The sequence below is a fragment of the Salmo trutta genome, chromosome 27, assembly GCF_901001165.1.
Source record: "Salmo trutta chromosome 27, fSalTru1.1, whole genome shotgun sequence".
NCBI lineage: Eukaryota > Metazoa > Chordata > Actinopteri > Salmoniformes > Salmonidae > Salmo > Salmo trutta.
In genome coordinates, this window is record NC_042983.1 from 14,456,270 (window position 1) to 14,477,611 (window position 21,342).

General features: G+C 43.0%; 1 protein-coding gene across 2 annotated transcripts in view; it reads right to left on the reverse strand.

Annotated features, from left to right (window-relative positions):
• LOC115164381 (phosphatidylinositol 4-phosphate 5-kinase type-1 beta-like) overlaps nucleotides 1-21,342 on the reverse strand; it is a 71,620-nt gene that overhangs the window by 27,792 nt on the left and 22,486 nt on the right. Inside the window, exons 1-3 of one of the 2 annotated variants that reach the window (XM_029716806.1) lie at nucleotides 8,011-8,088; nucleotides 1,055-1,151; nucleotides 136-204 (exon numbers count right to left, since the gene is read on the reverse strand). In XM_029716806.1, coding sequence (XP_029572666.1) covers nucleotides 136-204 — 69 coding nt within the window. In that variant the 5' untranslated portion in view covers nucleotides 1,055-1,151; nucleotides 8,011-8,088. Of the gene's footprint in view, nucleotides 1-135; nucleotides 205-1,054; nucleotides 1,152-8,010; nucleotides 8,089-21,342 lie in introns of those variants that run through there. The other variant, XM_029716804.1, reaches the window with a different exon arrangement.

Here is a 21,342-nt window from a genome sequence, read left to right on the forward strand (position 1 = left end):
GTCACATCAACAGGCTTCGTAGTGATAAATGGTCATTCATTTCAACAAGCACTGAGAAACCTCCCTTCATGGTTGTGATAAAAGGCCAGTAGAATCCAGCCAGAGAGAGTAGTACATGGAGGGATGAAACTTTACCTTCTTGTATGTTTTCTCTTCGCTCGTGTTTCGAGACCCTCCCACTCCATTTTCTGTGGTCGTTGACATCTGACGAGAGGACAGAGCAGAAGAATAAGGAACTCACTGGTCAAAGTTTAGAAACAAACAAACTATCTTCAGGTGCTACTTTAGGTCAGTGGTACAGGAATAAAGTCAATTCACATTGACTGACTAGATTCATTTTGGGTTATTTGATAATGTCAACACAAAGCTCACAAAGAGGGAGGTTTTTCCACTTCCGTCTTTCTCAGGCTAGAGTACACGACCACATAGGCCTACAGCTTGAGTTTGACTAATAGATCTGTGCAGATTGGTGAGCTACGCATTTTTCACTGCATTATCTGACACAGACACACACCCACATTGTCAACATACGCTAGACATTCAGTCATGCTGAATTGCTCCTATAGGTCTTAATGTGACGATGTAAACTAACACAGTATATCTACAGTATTTGGCAGTGATGCTTATCAATAAGACCCTGTAGACAGGAGTGAAAAGTGATGGTGTAATCAGTCGCCTTGCTAAGTGAAAAGTGAAGGTGTAATCAGGCGCCTTGCTAAGTGAAAAGTGAAGGTGTAATCAGTCGCCTTGCTAAGTGAAAAGTGAAGGTGTAATCAGTCACCTTGCTAAGTGAAAAGTGAAGGTGTAATCAGTCGCCCTGCTAAGTGAAAAGTGAAGGTGTAATCAGTCGCCCTGCTAAGTGAAAAGTGAAGGTGTAATCAGTCGCCCTGCTAAGTGAAAAGTGAAGGTGTAATCAGTCGCCCTGCTAAGTGAAAAGTGAAGGTGTGATCAGTCGCCCTGCTAAGTGAAAAGTGAAGGTGTAATCAGTCACCTTGCTAAGTGAAGGTGTAATCAGTCACCTTGCTAAGTGAAAAGTGAAGGTGTAATCAGTCACCTTGCTTAGTGAAAAGCTCTGCCAGTGGAACAGAGATCACGACCACATCTCTTGGTCATCAGGCAGTCATGGGGAGGTTTCAATCTCCAGACAGCCTCTGGTAGAGAAGAGAGGACACAGAGAAAAGACTCCATTACATTATATGATTAGAGTGAGAACAGTAGGAGAATGCCCTCTGCTTCAATGTTAGGCCGTACCTCTGATGTCAGAATAGAAACTTGGAAAAATGTCTGCAGGCAAATATTTTTTCATTAACTGGGAAATTCCAGCAGATACGCTAAAGTGTTTTCATTATTGGAGCAATTTTAGTGGGTGGCCCCTCAAAATATTAATTTCATATTTTTTGTTAATTTACGACAGTTATCAAAGGCAATTTCATCTATTTCAAAACCCGAAGTGATTAACCATCCCGCAGCAAATTATCTATTCTCTGAGAAGGCAAGACAATTGGGTATTTTTGTGCATTCATTAGTGAGTTTGCAATGGTGTTCCTGCTGTCAGTCACTCCAAAATTCACCCTCCACACGCAGCCATACAAAAACTCCCTGTGAGGAGCTCTGCTGTGGGGGGAAGAGGGGAGGTGGATGGGTGTGTGAGCAGCCATGTGTGCTGCAGTAACTGCGCTGGATAAATGACTCCACGTCAAGCAGAGAGACTGCAGACCCTCAGAGTGTACTACTGTATGAGGACTAATGGAGCCTCAGCCAAGGCTCGCTCACACACACACACACACACACACACACACACACACACACACACACACACACACACAACCAAGCTATTCACCATTCAGCCACACCATCAGCTTGTGTGTGTCTAACTAGAATGTCTGAGTGTGAAATGAGTCTAAGTGCAGTTGTTTAATAAAGAGAGAGCTAGAGTGCAAGAGAGAGAGAAAGAGAGAAAGAGAGAGAAAGAGAAAGAGAAAGAGAAAGAGAGAGAAAGAGAGAGATGGTGGGGACATTTACACAGCGAGGTATTGTTTTCTTTCTGTGTCTATTTCTGTCTGTTAACCTCCAGCTAAACCTGCAGTGGCCTCACCTCCAGCATATCAATGTACCTGCTACTCAGAGCGCAGCCCAGTCAGTCCACCCGCCATTATTACTTACATAAGCTTTGCCTGTGTGTCCCCCTGCAACCTATAAGCACTCCTCCTTATCAGCTCTGTGTCCAAACATATTACTTTATCAGGCATGTGTCCAATCAGGGCTCACTCTGATGAGCCTTCGTCCAATTAGCATTCTCTGTGTGTGTGTTGTTCTTGTGCGTCTACACACAAGTGAGGAACCAAAATGTAATATGTACAACTATGATGTCCCCTGTGGCATACAGCTGGGCTTTCTCCCTCCCAAGTAGATATCACGTCAGGAAGTCTATCAGCCTCAAGACAAGGCAATTCCACAGTAACAGAGAAATGCTGAGACTCAGATTTGTCCCTTTAAAATGTATACCAAACAAAAACGAATGATTGCAAAGTAAAACAAAAACGTACAACTCTTCACAAGGCCTACATTTAACAATTTTCACTGAGCATTTTACAAAAACACATTTACTTGAAGAACAGTGCAGATGCTAAGCTTGGCAGCAGAATGACTTTTTTTTTGCTGTAGTCATTAATATCTCAAAACGAGCCTTTTTGATTGTGTTCACTTGAAGACGTATTGTTTGGAACAATATACTCTACAAGTATATCACATTCCCAGACTGGGCTCTCTGCTAATTCTGAAGGTAGGACACGTTTTATGAGCACCATCAACACATTGAATGGTAATTAGAATGTGCAATCCTAAAGGAGGGCTGTGATTGGTTAACCAATCAATCAATCAAATGTATAAAGCTCTTTTTACATCAGCAGGTATCTCAAAGTGCTATACAGATACCCAGCCTAAAACTCCTAACAGCAAGCAATGCAGATGCAGACACACGGTGGCTAGGAAAAACTCCCTAGAAAGGCAGAAATCTAGAGGAGCCAGGCTCTGAAAGGTGGTCAGTCCTCTTCTGGCTGTGCCGGGTGGAGATTTAATGACCTATAATGTTGATTTCTATGTATAAAATGGGTCATGTCATTAAAAGTACCAGAGAGCCCACTCTGGAAATGTGATGAGTTGGAAGATTATATGGTTCCAGACAATATGTCTAAAAAAATAAGCTAAATTAAAAACAGTAGTTTCGAGATATTCATATTAGTTTTATTGTTGAATAAATGACTGTGAAAATGTGTCTCTCAGAATCTAGACATACTCCATATGTTAGATCCCATTATAATGAGTATAACGACACCAAGGTGTCATGTAGTGTTCACAGATCACAGTCTTACAGGAGGCATTTACAGGTCTAAAAAGGGCCTGAAATTGCCACTTTCATTATGATTCTCAAAAATGGTTTGTGATACAAAATGTAAAAAGCATTTCAAAACATCCTTCCTCCCAATGAAGTTTCTATGTGAGAATTTCCAGAACAATCTGAGAAACCCAAAATATTTTCAGCTCCGGCTGGCGTAAAATCGTCCTTTAAGAGGATTGTCGATTCAAGTTTTATTATTCATCGGAAATGTTTTTGTGTGTCTGTACCCAAACAAAACACAAAGCAGGGAGCCGTTAAGAGGGGTGAGTAGCAGACAGACACCGTCTTCATCCTCAAACTGAAGCCTTATCTGTGCACCAGCTCTGCCGTTGCTAGCAACACAGCAGCAACACACAGAGTAAATACTTTTGGACTTGGAGCTGATGTCTGTGCTGTAGGGCAGGTTATGGGTGTGTATATATAAACATTGGCCTCAGGAGAGACTGTCTGCATGTGTGTGTTCTCTGTGTATGTGTGTTTGTGTGTGAACATTGGCTGTTGGCCTTCATGGGCAACACTGAGTCATAACATGTTTATTCAAATGCAAATTGGAAACGCAATTATCATGACTATGTCATGGAGGTCATGCTATTGCATAACATGTATAAAAAGAGCACAATTCACAGCCTCAAGGTCATTTCACCTAATCTGGCTGACACCATCTCTCGCTGTGTAGTCATGTGGGTCGCGTCAGCCAGCTACATTTCACCAGGATGCTAGTCAAGAGAACACAAATACTGTGGAACCCTGAAGTGGGCAGTAATATTTGATATGTGTCGATACAGTAACCTATATTATATATACACACATCACATGCGACGCGTAATAAGACTGACCAATTAGCCTATTAAAATGTTTGACTCCATAAAAATAATTAGCAATATGCAAGAGACTATGGTTGAGTTACAGTCATAGGTAATGAAGAAACGTCTGAGAAGGAATTCTAAATACAAGTGTACTTAATGACTTTGTCAAATGAACGATAACATTATACAAGGCATAAAGCTTAAGTTACAAAGCCTTAACAAGCATTACAAGGCATTCTAAGCATGATCAGAGGGAGAGAGAGAGAGACAATGAAACCATGGCTTGTGTCATGGCCCATGGGAGAAGGGGAGAAGGGGAGAAGGGGAGAAGGGGAGAAGGGGAGAGGGGGAGAAGGGGAGAAGGGGAGAGAAAGAAAGACAGAGCGAGAAAGAAAGAAACAAATAAGAAAGAACAATTCATCTAAAGACCCTTTTATAAGCATCTGAGTTGTTTTGATTCAAAAGCTGAGTTGTTCACCAATAGTATTACTGTAAAGTTAACCTCCAATCAGATGTCAGACGTCCAGGATGTAACCTCTGCTTGTCAGAGGTGAGACAGTGGGGGTTGGAGAGTTCAACACAGAGAATGCTGAATTCCTAAGACAACACAGAGGAAATTCTTGCATACAGTTGATAAGAGTCACTTCAGGGCACCCTACACCTTGGTAATAATTATAATAATAACAACTCATGTTTTCTGGTGTTGGGTCTGTCTGTCTGTATGTTGAACATGAGGAATGTTAATTAGCCAGTCAGTCAGTCAGTCAGTCAGTCTGGCTTCGTGTGTCATTGTGTAGGGGGCCTGGACTGTTGGCACTGCTGTGCTGGTGCCTCACTTCTACTCTCCCTGACTCCCACTCTCTCTACCCCCCAATCTCTCTCTCTCTATCCCCCCCTTCTCTCCCTTTGAGGCTATCTGACCCGTGGCGTGCCCAGCCAGCGCTCCCTCCATCAGACCTTTTCCAAAACAATCCACGAGAGGCCCACAGCTGCAGAGTTGTTGTTCCCAGCTAAACAAAGAAAGGTGGATGGACGGCCCACTTTCAAATAGAAGCGTCATCTCATCGTCTGGTGCTACAGCAGCTGTTGAAACTCACTAACACCATTAACGCACAGCCAGATATTGAGTACATGGCTCTGATTTGATGTAAATTGTGTGATGCTTGATGTCAGAGCAGCAAGCTAAAAGAACACTCTCTCAAGGACACTGCAATGTGGTTATAGGAACTTGATAAGAACGTTGCCATAATGTTGGGGAAATGCTGTGGCCGAAATAAAATGTGTACTTCCTGAGGTGAGGCACCGACACACTTCCTGAGCTACAGTAGATAACGTAGCAGGTGGAAGAGCCCAAGCAGAGAATTTATCTTATTTTCATATTTTACAAGTATACTAAAGTATACTTAAATAAAATACTAATTTGTATTATACTGTATACTTCAAATACGAGATGTACTTTTCTAGCATATCTTAAGTCCCAAAAAAGTATCCCAATTTAGATCATTTGAAATGTATTTAATAAACTTAAATGCTAATAAAGTTTATATTAAAATGCATTAAATGTATTTAAAATGGCTCCAATTTAGATAATAAATATACTTTAATATATTTCAAATTAAGGACATACAGTACTTACAGTATATGTACACTTATTTTCAGTATATTTAAATATTTATTTTTCTGCTTGGGAGGATGGCCTGTTGTGGTTTGGATTAGAATCAGATGGGTAAAAGTAGCTGGATCAATAATGGAAGTACAGGCTCAGTACTTTACATAAAGACTCCCTTGTTTACAAGGACCCACGGGCCAACAACAATCAATCAGAATCAAATGGAACAGCACTGCTGCGTAGTGTGTGTGTGTGTGTGTGTGTGTGTGTGTGTGTGTGTGTGTGTGTGTGTGTGTGTGTGTGTACACATTTCGTGAGAGACAGATGGATAAAAAAGAGAAAGAGATAAAAGGCAGGGAGAGGGAGCCAATAAAGCACAGTTTAGGAGACTAGCTACAATCATCAATAAGATCTAAATAGGTTCTGCTCTGAGTAGTGGTGTGGGATGAGACGTAAACTGAAGCACTCAGTCTGTACAGCACGGCAGATCCTCTGTAATGAGGCATGAAGACACCCTTTCACTCCGACTCCACGTAAACTGAAGCACTCAGTCTGTACAGCACGGCAGATCCTCTGTAATGAGGCATGAAGACACCCTTTCACTCCGACTCCACGTAAACTGAAGCACTCAGTCTGTACAGCACGGCAGATCCTCTGTAATGAGGCATGACTCCACGTAAACTGAAGCACTCAGTCTGTACAGCACGGCAGATCCTCTGTAATGAGGCATGACTCCACGTAAACTGAAGCACTCAGTCTGTACAGCACGGCAGATCCTCTGTAATGAGGCATGAAGACACCCTTTCACTCCGACACAAACTCCATTTCATACACAACACTTCACACCTCAGATACATGGGACAATACTCAAATGTAAGTGCGCACACATTTGTCTGCAGAAACCATGAGGACATTTCAGTAAAAACGTTTCTTGGCAAGCTTTAGACAACTGTAGAGCTTCACACACAGTGACATGCTGAACTGACAGAGATATGTTTGGATATGGCCTCCAGGTCTCACGCACTGGAAGTTTGACACAGTGAGGTGTGGCTGTGCTCTCACGGTCTCCATAACTCCAGTAGTTTATTTTTTCCCCATCAGCTTCACTCTATTCCCATTCTCTCCTCCACTATATCCCTCTGTTCTCACGCACACACACACACACACACACATCTCTAGGGGTTTACTGTGAGACAGGAAAGAATATTGGTTATGATAATAATAATCCCAACATAATCCCATGTTACTGTGATACCTGACCCTCCTAACACAGAAACTAATACTATTAATACTGACAGAAGGAAGCAGAGAGATCCACTCACACGTCATCCACTGGGATTAAATCTGAAAGCCGAGCTGCTCTCAATGATGTGCTCTTGGCTTTAGCTTCAAAGCTCATTAGTCTAAAATGGTCCAAATGTTTGCATAAAATACAGTAGAACCTGTTGTTGAACAGCAGAGCCTGGAAGACCAGCAGTAATCTCCAATCATAAAGTTATGAAGCCTGAAGCAAAACAACACATAGGTACATGTTTGACAGGACAACGAACATGGCAGATCTGCTACCAGGCTCAGCCCAGAGACCCTTCTTTTCATTTAAACTACTACTATAAACCTTGAAACAGTGCATCTCATATCTCCACATTATCTCCATGGAGGGATACTACAGAGCAAAGCTGGCTGTGTTAATCCTCAGTCCCCTGACACTATTGGATTACTGCAGCCGATAGAAGAAGACACGATGGCTACTCAATTGCGTGTCAGCAATGCAGAGAGCTGAAGACTGCCAGGCTGCCTTGACTTTCAACCCCGACTGAGGGTTGTTAAACAAGCCCAGATGATTTCTGGCACAGACACAGTGAGTGGGCTACATGAAGAGGGAGCTTAGCCCCAGGGATCTACGGTATTAAGATACTTAATTGTAGCAATTGCTGGCTTGGCTAGGACACATCTACTAGAAATTCAAAAGAGATTCAAATAATGCTGGAACCGCCCTGGTACAATTAAAGGATAGATTAAATTATCTCCAATATGTTTATACTGGCTTTATAAGATACCCCTTTAGACAGCACTACCTCTCTGGAAGATACCTGAAAACACAAACATATCCGACACCTCTTAACGACAGCAGAGGATTTGGCAGAAGATTTAAGGACTAAGTAAGAAGACAATCCTAGACTGATTAGGTCGAGACTAACCGTGGTTGTTGTGGGCTCCTTCCCGTTCCCAGCAGACATGCCTGCCTGACCGTGTAAACTCTCTTTGTTCGTCGCTGGAGGTTCGCGCTTCACTCTCCTAATTAGGTACACTGTCAGACGAGGCCTTATGAAATTGGCCGAGCCCCCTCGTGTAAAATTGTCCCTTCTGTGAAAATGTTCCGTTACGAAACAGATGCTGAGAAACATAGAGTTTTAATGAACCAGAGAAACCTAGCTGAGCTGAGTGAGATATGACTAGATAGAATGATACTGCATAGGAGAAGTGGCATTGAGAGAGACAGAGAAAGAGAGACGGAGAGACAGAGAGAGAGAGAAAGACTTCTGTCCTAGTTAAACACCATCTCAGCTCATCACAGCCCATGATGATTTGCCAAACACAAAGCAGCACCACTGCAGGCCTGTCCTGACTTCACACTATTACCACATAGACCACACAACACAACAATGCTCATCCACTCAATACAGCTTGAAAGAGAGAAAGATGTATAGAGAGAGAATGAGAAATAAAGACCCGCACACAAATATCTACAGCGTCCATCTACGCACTACCTATACTGCGTCAGTGTCCCAAAAACCTCTACGTAAGTACAGCATTGAACAATTTACAGCCAGTTCTGTAACTCTTCCACATTCTGCTAAAGAAAGTTAGTGCCTGTCTGTGGATCCTCTGGCATGCCCTCATACCACTCCTCTGAGAGGAACAAAGCTGCAGGCTAACTGTTCAGAACAGTCCACTGCACCTGGAAACTTAGTTCAACTAGCAGTGCTTAAAGGGATAGTTTGGGATTTTGACAATGAAGTCCTTTGTCTACTTCCCCAGAGTCAGATGAATGCTAGCTGATCCCAAAGACTTCCAGTCTTTGTGTTAAACTAGTTAGCGTTGGCTCGCACAATTACCTCTAACTCTGTGTCCAGTATGTCTCTGTGTCATACTGGACACTTAATCCACAAATTCATCTGACTTGGGGGAAGTAGATAAAGGGCTTCACTGCCAAAAATCCCAAACTATCCCTTTAAGTTTAAACACAGACAATGCTGCTCAATTGAACAGAAAGCAGTGTTAAAGAAGGCATGAGATACCTTATATAAAACATTAGCACAGAATAAGAATAAGCACTCTGTTTGAACTGCCGATCCCGAAAACAGTTAATCTCACAAAAACGTCTGTAAAGTCCAAACGGTTTGCGATACAAACTATTATGACCCCACAGTGGCGGTAGGTGCCGTTTAAGATGACGGAGGGCGATTATTATTTTTTATGAGCATGGCTTTATTTCCATCAGAGCATATTGGATGACTGTCATTTACATTCCATTCACCCAGCGCAATGTAATGTCGATAGGTTTAGGCTACTACATGACACAAAAATTGTCCCTGGACCCATCATGAGGATGCTGCAACCTAACTTATAAAAGGTCGAGAGAAACATTTTAGTAATGAAGGTAACAGACAGTGACACATTCAATACCGCCTTGCACAATCTTGCCTGCACTTAGCTAAACTAGGGTGTAATCATTAGTCCAACAGTTGCAAACGAGAGTTTCTATTGGACAAATTCAGGTATGTTTATCCCCGTTTCGTTCCGTTTAAGAAACGTTTTTCAACAGAATCGGTGGAATGAATACACCCGACTACACACAAACACAGTTCACTTTCATAGCAGCCACATACAAACAGCATGATCACTTTGCTCATCGTATAATTCCTTCTCGCATCTACGCGATCTCCTCCTCTCACCTTATCCCTTCGCTTGTGGACTTCAGTGCATAACACATCAGCTGTCTGTGACAAGGCGAAAAAAGCCTTTCCAAATCATATCATAACAGCTAACCGCTACACACAGCCTACATCCTTGTCACCATTTTAGCTAACGTCATAGTCAACATAGCTACTAGAACTAATGCGTTAATAAACCCACTACAATCATGCAGTACAGTGTAGGGCTGACCCTATTTCGTCGACTGGTCGATTGTTTGTTTGATAGGCTGTTTGTCAACCGAGATTTCTTTAGTCGAGCAGTAGGAAAAAAATGTGTGTACAAGACACCTGTCTGATTCGCACCCGTCTCAGTGGACTAATCCATTGTGGAGGCCGTTGGGATGGCACAGTCCATTACTCTATGATGTGCTACTGAAATTGTATATGGTTATATTACGTAAGAACAATGGCGCAACACTACTAAAAATAATATTATTTTATAACAAAATCAAAAGAAATCAGCCAAGACCTCAGAAAAAAATTTGTAGACCTCCACAAGTCTGGTTCATCCTTGGAAACAATTTCCAAATGCCTGAAGGTACCACGTTCATCTGTATAAACAATAGTACGCAAGTATAAACACCATGGGACCACGCAGCCGTCATACCGCTCAGGAAGGAGATGCGTTCTGTCTCCTAGAGAAGAACGTACTTTGGTGCGAAAAGTGCAAATCAATCCCAGAACAAAAGCAAAGGACCTTGTGAAGATGCTGGAGGAAACAGGTGCAAAAGTATCTATATCCACAGTAAAACGAGTCCTATATCGACATAACCTGAAAGGCCGCTCAGCAAGGAAGAAGCCACTGCTCCAAAACCTCCATAAAAAAGCCAGACTACAGTTTGCAGCTGCACATGGGGACAAAGATCGTACTTTTTGGAGAAATGTCCTCTGGTCTGATGAAACAAAAAAACAGAACTGTTTGGCCATAATGACCATTGTTATGTTTGGAGGAAAAAGGGGGAGGTTTGCAAGCCGAAGAACACCATCCAAACTGTGAAGCACGGGGGTGGCAGCATGTTGTGGGGTTGCTTTGCTGTAGGAGGAACTGGTGCACTTCACAAAATAGATGGCATCGTTAGGACGGAAAATGATGTGGATATATTGAAGCAACATCCCAAGAAATCAGTCAGGAAGTTAAAGCTTGGTCGCAAATGGGTCTTCCAAATGGACAATGACCCCAAGCATACTTCCAAAGTTGTGGCAAAAATGGCTTAATGACAACAAAGTCAAAGTATTGGAGTGGCCATCACAAAGCCCTGACCTCAATCCTATAGACAATTTGTGGGCAGAACTGAAAAAGTGTGTGCGAGCAAGGAGGCCTACAAACCTGACTCCGTTACACCAGCTCCGTCAGGAGGAATGGGCCAACTTATTGTGGGAAGCTTGTGGAAGGCTACCTGAAACATTTGACCCAAGTTAAACAATTTAAAGGCAATGCTACCAAATACTAATTGAGTGTATGTAAACTTCTGACCAACTGGGAATGTGATGAAAGAAATAAAAGCTGAAATAAATCACTCTACTATTATTCTGACATTTCACATTCTTAAAATAAAGTGGTCATCCTAACTGACCTAAGACAGGGAATTTTTACTAGGATTAAGTGTCAGGAATTGTGAAAAACTGAGTTTAAATGTATTTGGCTAAGGTGTATGTAAACTTCTGACTTCAACTGTAAATCATCCATATACATCTACAGCAATAAGAGATCTTGCTTTTGTTGCCTGTTTGAGTGTTTGTTTAATAGCCTTCTGATTCCGTGAGCACCAAGACTCACGCAACCACAAGCTAGTACATTTGTGAAATTGTTTATCCATGCCGTAATAAAGTCTTTACACTTTATTTTCGTTAGAACAGTGCCTCTGGTATTATTTATAATTAATTTTGTGTTGTTTACATTGTTCCAAATTGTCCAAAAAATATCTATAATAGTAGTATCCCTTCTTTTTCTTGATCTCCTTATTGTTATTATTACTATTATGATCATCATTATAATAATAATAAATGTCATTATCATTAGTAGGCTTAGTATAGCAGCACCATCGAGCTGTAGGTCTAAGAGATCATACTGTTTAGTCTTAATACCGTAACTTACTTAGGCCTATATTTCAATACTTATATAGGCTACTGTACTGTATCAATCTATAATTAATTTGTTCATGTCATCACACAGCATACGAGTCATTCATGATTTGAAAAGCAATCAAGCATTTTAGTTTTAAAAAAACAAAGCGACAATTAAATAATTAGCGCAAACAATAAATAAACCGTTCCATTTCGGAAATTGCATTCACAAATTTATTCAACTGCTTTTAGTCTTTGCTGTAATAAAGGCTTTACAAAAAAAAACATTACAACAGACTCTGGTACGCTTATCATTTATTTAGTGTTGTTTAGATTGTTCCAAACGGTCATAAAAATGATATTGTAACTTAACACATAATATGCACACAGCATTTGCTCCTTTTTATTGATCTCCAGTAAATTTATTCCACACAGACTTCCCCTTTACCTCCTGAGAAACCAGTAAACATTCCCCCGTTTTGAGTTTATTTGTTACGTCCTCTACATCCATTTTGCTTCCCCATGTGTTACAGTGTTTGGAGTTTGTTATAACCACATTTTTATGTGATTATGATATGCTATAGATCAGGCCCTATTGGTCACGTGCATGCAATGCATAAATGTGTCACGTAAAGAGAGCAAGGGTTGAGTGAGTTGGGATTTTTTTCCCAAAACAAATGAGGAATTTCGGTAACAGAACTTTTCAGTCAGAAATGGCTGTAATTATGTTACATCTTCAGCAACAGGGACAGCGCGATAAACATTGTTGATGTTCTGTGGTGGTCGCTGCAGCAGGGAGGAGAGAGAGACAACGGGTGCTAGTCTCACAGTCACCCACTGTCATTTCTTTTAACACAGCGCAGTCGGGGACAGACCTAGTCCAGTGTACATTCAGCAAGCAGTTTAGCAGTTACAACGAAATATAGCTCTCTCTCTCTCTCTCTTGCTTCTGCATCATTTTTGAAGAAATTAATTTGTTCAAAACTGTTCAAGTATTGTCTCTCTCTTTGAGTCAACTACTCACCACATTTTATGCACTGCAGTGCTAGCTAGCTGTAGCTTCTACTTTCAGTAATAGATTCATTCTGTGATCTTTTGATTCGGTGGACAACATGTTAGTTCATGCTGCAGAGAGAGCGAGCGCGCGACAGAGAGAGTGGGCGTGCGACAGAGAGAGAGGGCGCGCGACAGAGAGAGAGGGCGCGCGACAGAGAGAGAGGAGAGAGAGCGCACTGGATAATAATCGGTGAGTTTCTTTTTCAGGGAGTCTCTCTCTCTTTCCAGCAGCACTGTGCAGCAGAGCGGAGCAGAGATTAACCGGAGTTGAGAAGAGCTGAGCAGAGCAGGATGGAGAGAGCAGAGCCGAGAGGAGCAGGTCACCCTCTGTGCACACAGAGTCACATGGCCCAAACAAGAGGGAGAGGGGAGAAACACAGAGAGGGATAGAGAGAGGGACAGAGACAAGTGTAGCAGCATTAACAGAGAGGGAATAGGGTGAGAAAGAATGAGAGAGGGAATAGGGTGAGAGAATGAGAGAGGGATAGTGCAAATGAGAGGGATATAGAAAGAGAAGTGAACAAGAGAAAGACAGAAAGAGGCGTCGATAGAAAAAGGGAGAAGGGTTTATTAAAATAAGAGAATGAGAGCGAGGTAGAGGGCAAGCTACAGTGAGGGAAAAAAGTATTTGATCCCCTGCTGATTTTGTACGTTTGCCCACTGACAAAGAAATGATCAGGCTATAATTTTAAATGGTAGGTTTCTTTGAACAGTGAGAGACAGAATAACAACAAAAAATCCAGAAAAACACATGTCAAAAATGTTATCAAATGATTTGCATTTTAATGAGGGAAATAAGTATTTGACCCCTCTGCAAAACATGACTTAGTACTTGGTGGCAAAACCCTTGTTGGCAATCACAGAGGTCAGACGTTTCTTGTAGTTGGCCACCAGGTTTGCACACATCTCAGGAGGGATTTTGTCCCACTCCTCTTTGCAGATCTTCTCCAAGTCATTAAGGTTTCGAGGCTGACGTTTGGCAACTTGAACCTTCAGCTCCCTCCACAGATTTTCTCTGGGATTAAGGTCTGGAGACTGGCTAGGCCACTCCAGCACCTTAATGTGCTTCTTCTGAGCCACTCCTTTGTTGCCTTGGCCGTGTGTTTTGGGTCATTGTCATGCTGGAATACCCATCCACGACCCATTTTCAATGCCCTGGCTGAGGGAAGGATGTTCTCACCCAAGATTTGACGGTACATGGCCCCATCCATCATCCCTTTGATGCGGTGAAGTTGTCCTGTCCCCTTAGCAGAAAAACACCCCCAAAGCATAATGTTTCCACCTCCATGTTTGACGGTGGGGATGGTGTTCTTGGGGTCATAGGCAGCATTCCTCCTCCTCCAAACACGGCGAGTTGAGTTGATGCCAAAGAGCTCCATTTTGGTCTCATCTGACCACAACACTTTCACCAGTTGTCCTCTGAATCATTCAGATGTTCATTGGCAAACTTCAGACTGGCATGTATATGTATTCTTGAGCAGGGGGACCTTGCGGGCGCTGCAGGATTTCAGTCCTTCATGGCGTAGTGTGTTACCAATTGTTTTCTTGGTGACTATGGTCTCAGCTGCCTTGAGATCCTTGACAAGATCCTCCCGTGTAGTTCTGGGCTGATTCCTCACTGTTCTCATGATCATTGCAACTCCACGAGGTGAGATCTTGCATGGAGCCCCAGGCCGAGGGAAATTGACAGTTCTTTTGTGTTTCTTCCATTTGCGAATAATCGCACCGACTGTTGTCACGTTCTCACCAAGCTGCTTGGCGATGGTCTTGTAGCCCATTCCAGCCTTGTGTAGGTCTACAATTTGTCCCTGACATCATTGGAGAGCTCTTTGGTCTTGGCCATGGTGGAAAGTTTGGAATCTGATTGATTGATTGCTTCTGTGGACAGGTGTCTTTTATACAGGAAACAAGCTGAGATTAGGAGCACTCCCTTTAAGAGTGTGCTCCTAATCTCAGCTCGTTACCTGTATAAAAGACACCTGGGAGCCAGAAATCTTTCTGATTGAGAGGGGATCAAATACTTATTTCCCTCATTAATTTTTTGGTTGTTGTTATTCTGTCTCTCACTGTTGAAATAAACCTACCATTAAAATTATAGACTGATCATTTCTTTGTCAGTGGGCAAACGTACAAAATCAGCAGGGGATCAAATAATGTTTTCCTTCACTGTAGATTGCTTCCTTTGGGACCATTGCTTATGAGATTTTACAGCTCTAATCCTTTCATTAAACCTGGTGTTTGTTTGCAAAGTGGTTTCTATGACAGTGCTTTTCTGTCTTATGATGTTCTGTTTTATGGTGCTCTGTTAGGAAGAGAGAGGAATGTACAACCAGCCTTACTGACGTTTGCATGTGGACTGGGAGACAAGAGGGTTTTGATGAGCTAGTCAAGATAGATGTTTAATAGAAAGAAAGGTCAATACAACGCAATATATAGTAGCTTGGGAGACAATTTAGGATTTTGGCTACATTTGTAGTACAAGAGACATTTATTGGTTAACTTCATGTTTCATTGTATGTTACAATAAATTACATTGTTTCAATTGTCTCATGCTTTTTTAATAATTGAATACTGTCTCTTTAAGAGTTCATGCAGCGGCTCATGCTCACTAATTTGGGCTCATGGGTTTCACATGTTAGAACGCTAGTTGTAACTGTCACTTTTTGTCAGTTGTAGCTTAGCTGAGGAGCCATTCGGTTTTCTGACCATGTCCTCATTTTTGATATCCCTGTAGAAATAATTCTACTTATCTGAAGATACTTACAATACCTTTAAATGAAGATCTGTGGATACCTGTACATACTGGAAACCTGTGGGATAAAGTATTTTGTTTTTTACTCTTTATGCAGGAGTCTCTGATCGTTTAACTAAAGTCTACCACACAGCCTCAAGCGAAACTATCGCTGCACCTACATAAATGCTTAGCCTATAGGGTCCGACAGTGAAAACTACAGCTATAGATAGTGATATAGCAAGTGATAAGGATATGGCGTAGGGAAGAGGTACTCTAGTACTATATTATAATTTATCAGTGTAGTAACAAACCCCCACCTCCCAACCCATTTGACCCTAAACTGTTCACACCCCCCTTGTTGCCGTAGAGAAAATGTTGCAATTTTAAGGCAAATTTAGCATGGGGCAGATACAACAAACACATTTAGCATGGGGCAGATACATTTTTTTCTGTTTAAAAGCTAATTTCCTTGAAATTCCGTATTGACGCGGTTCTGGGTCCGGATCCGGACCGCCAGTTGAGTATGAGGGGCGTAGGGGCTAAAACGTACACGTGACTAGTACACCCATGTCCTTCTCATCTCATTCAGCAGCCACGCTGGCAAGCTAAGAGAAGAAGGACTGTGTTCACATCACCCAAAAATGTCCACCAAATTAATTAGCCTATACACTCCAAACCATAACAGGCCACCCACTGTCAACAAAAACACATGACACTTGGAGAGAATGAAGCCTAACCAAGCCCAGCCAAGCCCTCGCACAGAGTCCAAGGTCCTCTCTCTTTGCCGGCACTACCTTACAGAGAATAGAAACGTTGCCTTGAGTCTACTACCATAAAGCTATGTGTTGGAACATTTTATTGTATATGAGCCCTATTCAATTATACTGTATTAGTTTATTTTGCACAGCACCTTGTGAGGTATGTTGAGTATGCATTTGCCTATAGAGGTGTAGAGGGAGGTGACACGATTATTCAAATGCATGGAGCCGCTGCATGTGGCCATATTTGTTGTTGTGAGAAGCGGCCAAGGGGGCTCAGGGGACATGGTCCCATCACTGGTCTAGGGTCAGGAACTGAAGGACAGAAGGAAGAAAGAGCGAGAGAGAGCGAGAGAGAGCGAGAGGAGACAGCACAAAGGGGGCTTTCATTGTCACTACCACCACGGACACACACACACACTCCTCTCTACTTCCTAGCCTCACCCTTTCCTCATGCACACTCTCTCACAACACTGTCCCTTTCTCTCTCTCCTCATCGATCTTCCTTTCAGTCTCCCTATTCAGGCCCCAGTGTGGGCCTCTCCTAGCCTTGCCCTTGCCAGGACAGAGAATAGAGCGAGCGGGGGCTCAGCGTGACCAAAACAACAACAAACAACAACAACATGACCTACAGCTGCAGCCAATCCAAATCTCAAGAGACAAATAACAACGTCACAAACCAATCCCTGGGAAGAGAATCAAACACCAGCCAATCTCCATCTAGATGATGATTTTGACAGCAAATGCCTCTGTAGATCTGGCGGCCTCCTGAGAGAGTCTGTATCATCTCAGAGGCTGCCAATGGAACTGTGGGGCAGGGAAGTGGCAATGAGCCATTTGGAGAGCATTAAGATCAAACAGATGAAAAAGTGAATTTCTCCATCTAGATCCAGCTGCTGTTATACAACCAAGACGACAGAGAGATTTCAAACAGTTTCTCCCTGCTGATAAACACATTTTCATGTTGTCGTTGGAAACTCAGTGTTCAGTCAGTGTTGCCAATTAGAGCTAATGCTAACGTTGAATCAGCGCTATGGAGCAATTGCAGTGAAAGAACATGAAACATGACAGTTTTACATGTTAAAAGGGGAAGTAAGTCATTTCAGAAGCTTGCAGGATTCTTTACTTACCAACCACAGCTGCAAATCCCAATAAAACTCCATCAGCTGTTCCGGACAACTTTGTGATCTCACTCTCCTTAGCCGATGTGAATAGGACATTTAAACAGGTTAACATTCACCAGGCCACGGGGCCAGATGGTTTACCAGGACGTGTAATCAGAGCATGCTCTGATCAGCTGTCAAGTTTCTTCACTGACATTTTCAACCTCTCCCTGACTGAGTCTGTAATACCTACATGTTTCAAGCAGACCACCATAGTCCCTGTGCCCAAGAAAGCCAAAGTAACCTGCCTAAATGACTACCACCTCCCTCTGCAACTGGATCCTGGACTTCCTGACGGGCCGCCCCCAGGTGGTAAGGGTAGGCAACAATACGTCTGCCACGATGATCCTCAACACTGGGGCCCCTCAGGGGTGTGTACTTAGTCCCCTCTTGTACTCCCTGTTCACCCACGACTGCGTGGCCAAACACAACTCCAACACCATCATTAAGTTTGCTGATGACACAACAGTGGTAGGCCTGATCACCGACAACGATGAGACAGCCTATAGGGAGGACGTCAGAGACAACAACCTCTCCCTCAATGTGAGCAAGACAAAGGAGCTGTTCGTGGACTACAGGAAAAGGCGGGCCGAACAGGCCCCCATTAACATCAACGTGGCTGTAGTGGAGCGGGTCGAGAGTTAAGTTACTTGGTGTCCACATCACCAACGAACTCTCATGGTACAAACACACCAAGACAGTCGAGAAGAGGGCATGACAAAACCTGTGCCACTGCACACTGACTCGGTGCCGGTACCCCCTGTATATAGCCTCGTTATTGTTATGTTATTTTAAATTTTTGGTATATTTTTTTTAACTTTAGTTTATTTGGTCAATATTTTCTTAACTCTTCTTGAACTGCACTGTTGGTTAAGGACTTGTAAGTAAACATTTCAAGGTCTACACTTGTTGTATTCGGCGCATGTGACAAATAAATAGACATAGATTAAGGAAATGAAACGCTAGCCACTTTAAATGTCTCCCTATCTTGCATTACTCATCTCGTATGTGTAAACTGTACTCCACACCATCTTAGTCACTTTAATTGTGTGTAAATATTGCATCACCCATCTCATATGTATGCTGTATTCTATACTATGCCACTGTATCTTAGTCCAATACCGCTCTGACATACACTACCTTTCAAAAGTGGGTCACTTAGGGGTGGGGTCACATAGAAATGTCCTCATTTTGGAAAGAAAAGCAATTTTTTGTACATTAAAATAACATCAAATTGATCAGAATTACAGTGTAGACATTGTTAATGTTGTAAATGACTATTGTAGCTGGAAACGGCAGATTTTTTATGGAATATCTACCTAGGTGTACAGAGGCCCATTATCAGCAACCATCACTCCTGTGTTCCAATGGCACGTTGTGTTAGCTAATCCAAGTTTATAATTTTGATCATTAGAAAACCCTTTTGCAATTATGTTAGCACAGCTGAAAACTGTTGTTGTGATTAAAGAAGCAATAAAACTGGCCTTCTTAAGACTAGTTTAGTATCAGCATTTGTGGGTACGATTACAGGCTCAAAATGTCCAGAAACAAATAACTTTCTTCTGAAACTCGTCAGTCTATTCTTGTTCTGAGAAATTAAAGCTATTCCATGCGAGAAATTGCCAAGAAACTGAAGATCTCATAAAACGCTGTGTACCACTCCCTTCACAGAACAGCGCAAACTGGCTCTAACCAGAATAGAAAGAGTGGGAGGCCCCGATGCACAACTGAGCGAGAGGATAAGTACATTAGAGTGTCTACTTTGAGAAACAAAGGCCTCACAAGTCCTCAACTGGCAGCTTCATTAAACAGTACCCGCAAAACACCAGTCTCAATGTCAACAGTGAAGAGGCGACTCCGGGATGCTGGCCTTCTAGGCAGAGTTCCTCTGTCCAGTGTCGGTGTTCTTTTGCCCATCTTAATCTTTTATTTTTATTGGCCAGTCTGAGATATGGCTTGTTCTTTGCAATGAGAGTTTCAAGTTGCTCGGTGTCCAATCACTAAGGAAGAAGGCACGACCATGCCTCTTTCCCCCTCAGTAGGCTGAAAAGATTTGCCATGGGCCTTGAGATCCTCAAAAAGTTCTATAGCTGCACCATTGAGAGCATCTTGACTGGCTGCATCACCGCTTGGTATGGCAACTGCTTGGCATCAGACCGCAAGGCGCTACAGAGGTTTGTGCGTATGACTCAATATATCACTGGGGCCGAGCTCCCTGACATCCAGGACCTCTATACCAGGCAGTGTCAGAGGAAGGCCCAACAAATTGTCAAAGACTCCAGCAATCCAAGTTGTAGACCGTTCTCTCTGCTACCACATGGCAAGTCTGGAACCAACATGCCCCTGAACAGCTTCTTCCCCCAAGCAATAAGACTGCTAAATAGCTAACCAAGTAGCTAAACGGACTATATGCATTGACCCCCCTTTGCACTAACTCTTTGGACTCATCACATACGCTGCTGCTACTGCTTATTATCTATCCTGTTGCCTAGTCACTTTACCCCTACCCAAATGTACATATCTACCTCAATTACCTCGTACACCTGCACATCGACACATACCCCAACCAGAAGCCATGGATTACAACCAACATTCGCACTGAGCTAAAGGGTAGAGCTGCCGATTTCAAGGTGCGGGACTCTAACCCGGAAGCTTACAAGAAATCCTGCTATGCCCTGTGACGAACCATCAAACAGCCAAAGCGTCAATACAGGGCTAAGATTGAATCATACTACACCGGCTCTGACGCTCGTCTTGTGTAGCAGGGCTTGCAAACTATTACAGACTACAAAGGGAAGCACAGCTGCGAGCTGCCCAGTGACACGAGCCTACCAGATGAGCTAAATCACTTCTCTGCTCACTTCGAGGCAAGCAACACTGAGGCATGCATGAGAGCATCAGCTGTTCCGGATGACTTTGCAATCACGTTCTCCGTAGCCGACGTGAGTAAGACCTTTAAACAGGTCAACATACACAAGGCTGCGGAGCCAGACGGATTACCAGGACGTGTGCTCCGGGTATGTGCTGACCAACTGGCAGGTGTCTTCACTGACATTTTCAACATGTCCCTGATTGAGTTTGTAATACCAACATAGTCATTGTGCCCAAGAACAAAGGCAACCTGCCTAAATGACTACAGACACGTAGCACTCACGTCCGTAGCCATGAAGTGCTTTAAAATGTTGGTAATGGCTCACATCAACACCATTATCCCAGAAACGCTAGACCCACTTCAATTTGCATACCGCCCAAACAGATCCACAGATGCTGAAATCTCTATTGCACTCCACACTGCCCTTTCACACCTGGACAAAAGGAACACGTATGTGAGAATGCTATTCATTGACTACAGCTCATCAGTGTTCAACACCATAGTACCCTCAAAGCTCATCACTACGCTAAGGATCCTGGGACTAAACGCCTCCCTCTGCAACTGGATCCTGGACTTCCTGACGGGCCGCCCCCAAGTGGTGAGGGTAGGTAGCAACACATCTGCCACGCTGATCCTCAACACTGAAGCCCCCCAGGGGTGCGTGCTCAGTCCCCTCCTGTACTCCCTGTTCACCCACGACTGCATGGCCAGGCACGACTACAACACCATCATTAAGTTTGGAGATGACACAACAGTGGTAGGCCTGATCACCGACAACGATGAGACAGCCTATAGGGAGGAAGTCAGAGACCTTGCCGGGTGGTGCCAGAATAACAACCTATCCCTCAACGTAACCAAGACTAAGGAGATGATTGTGGACTACAGGAAAAGGAGGACCGAGCACGC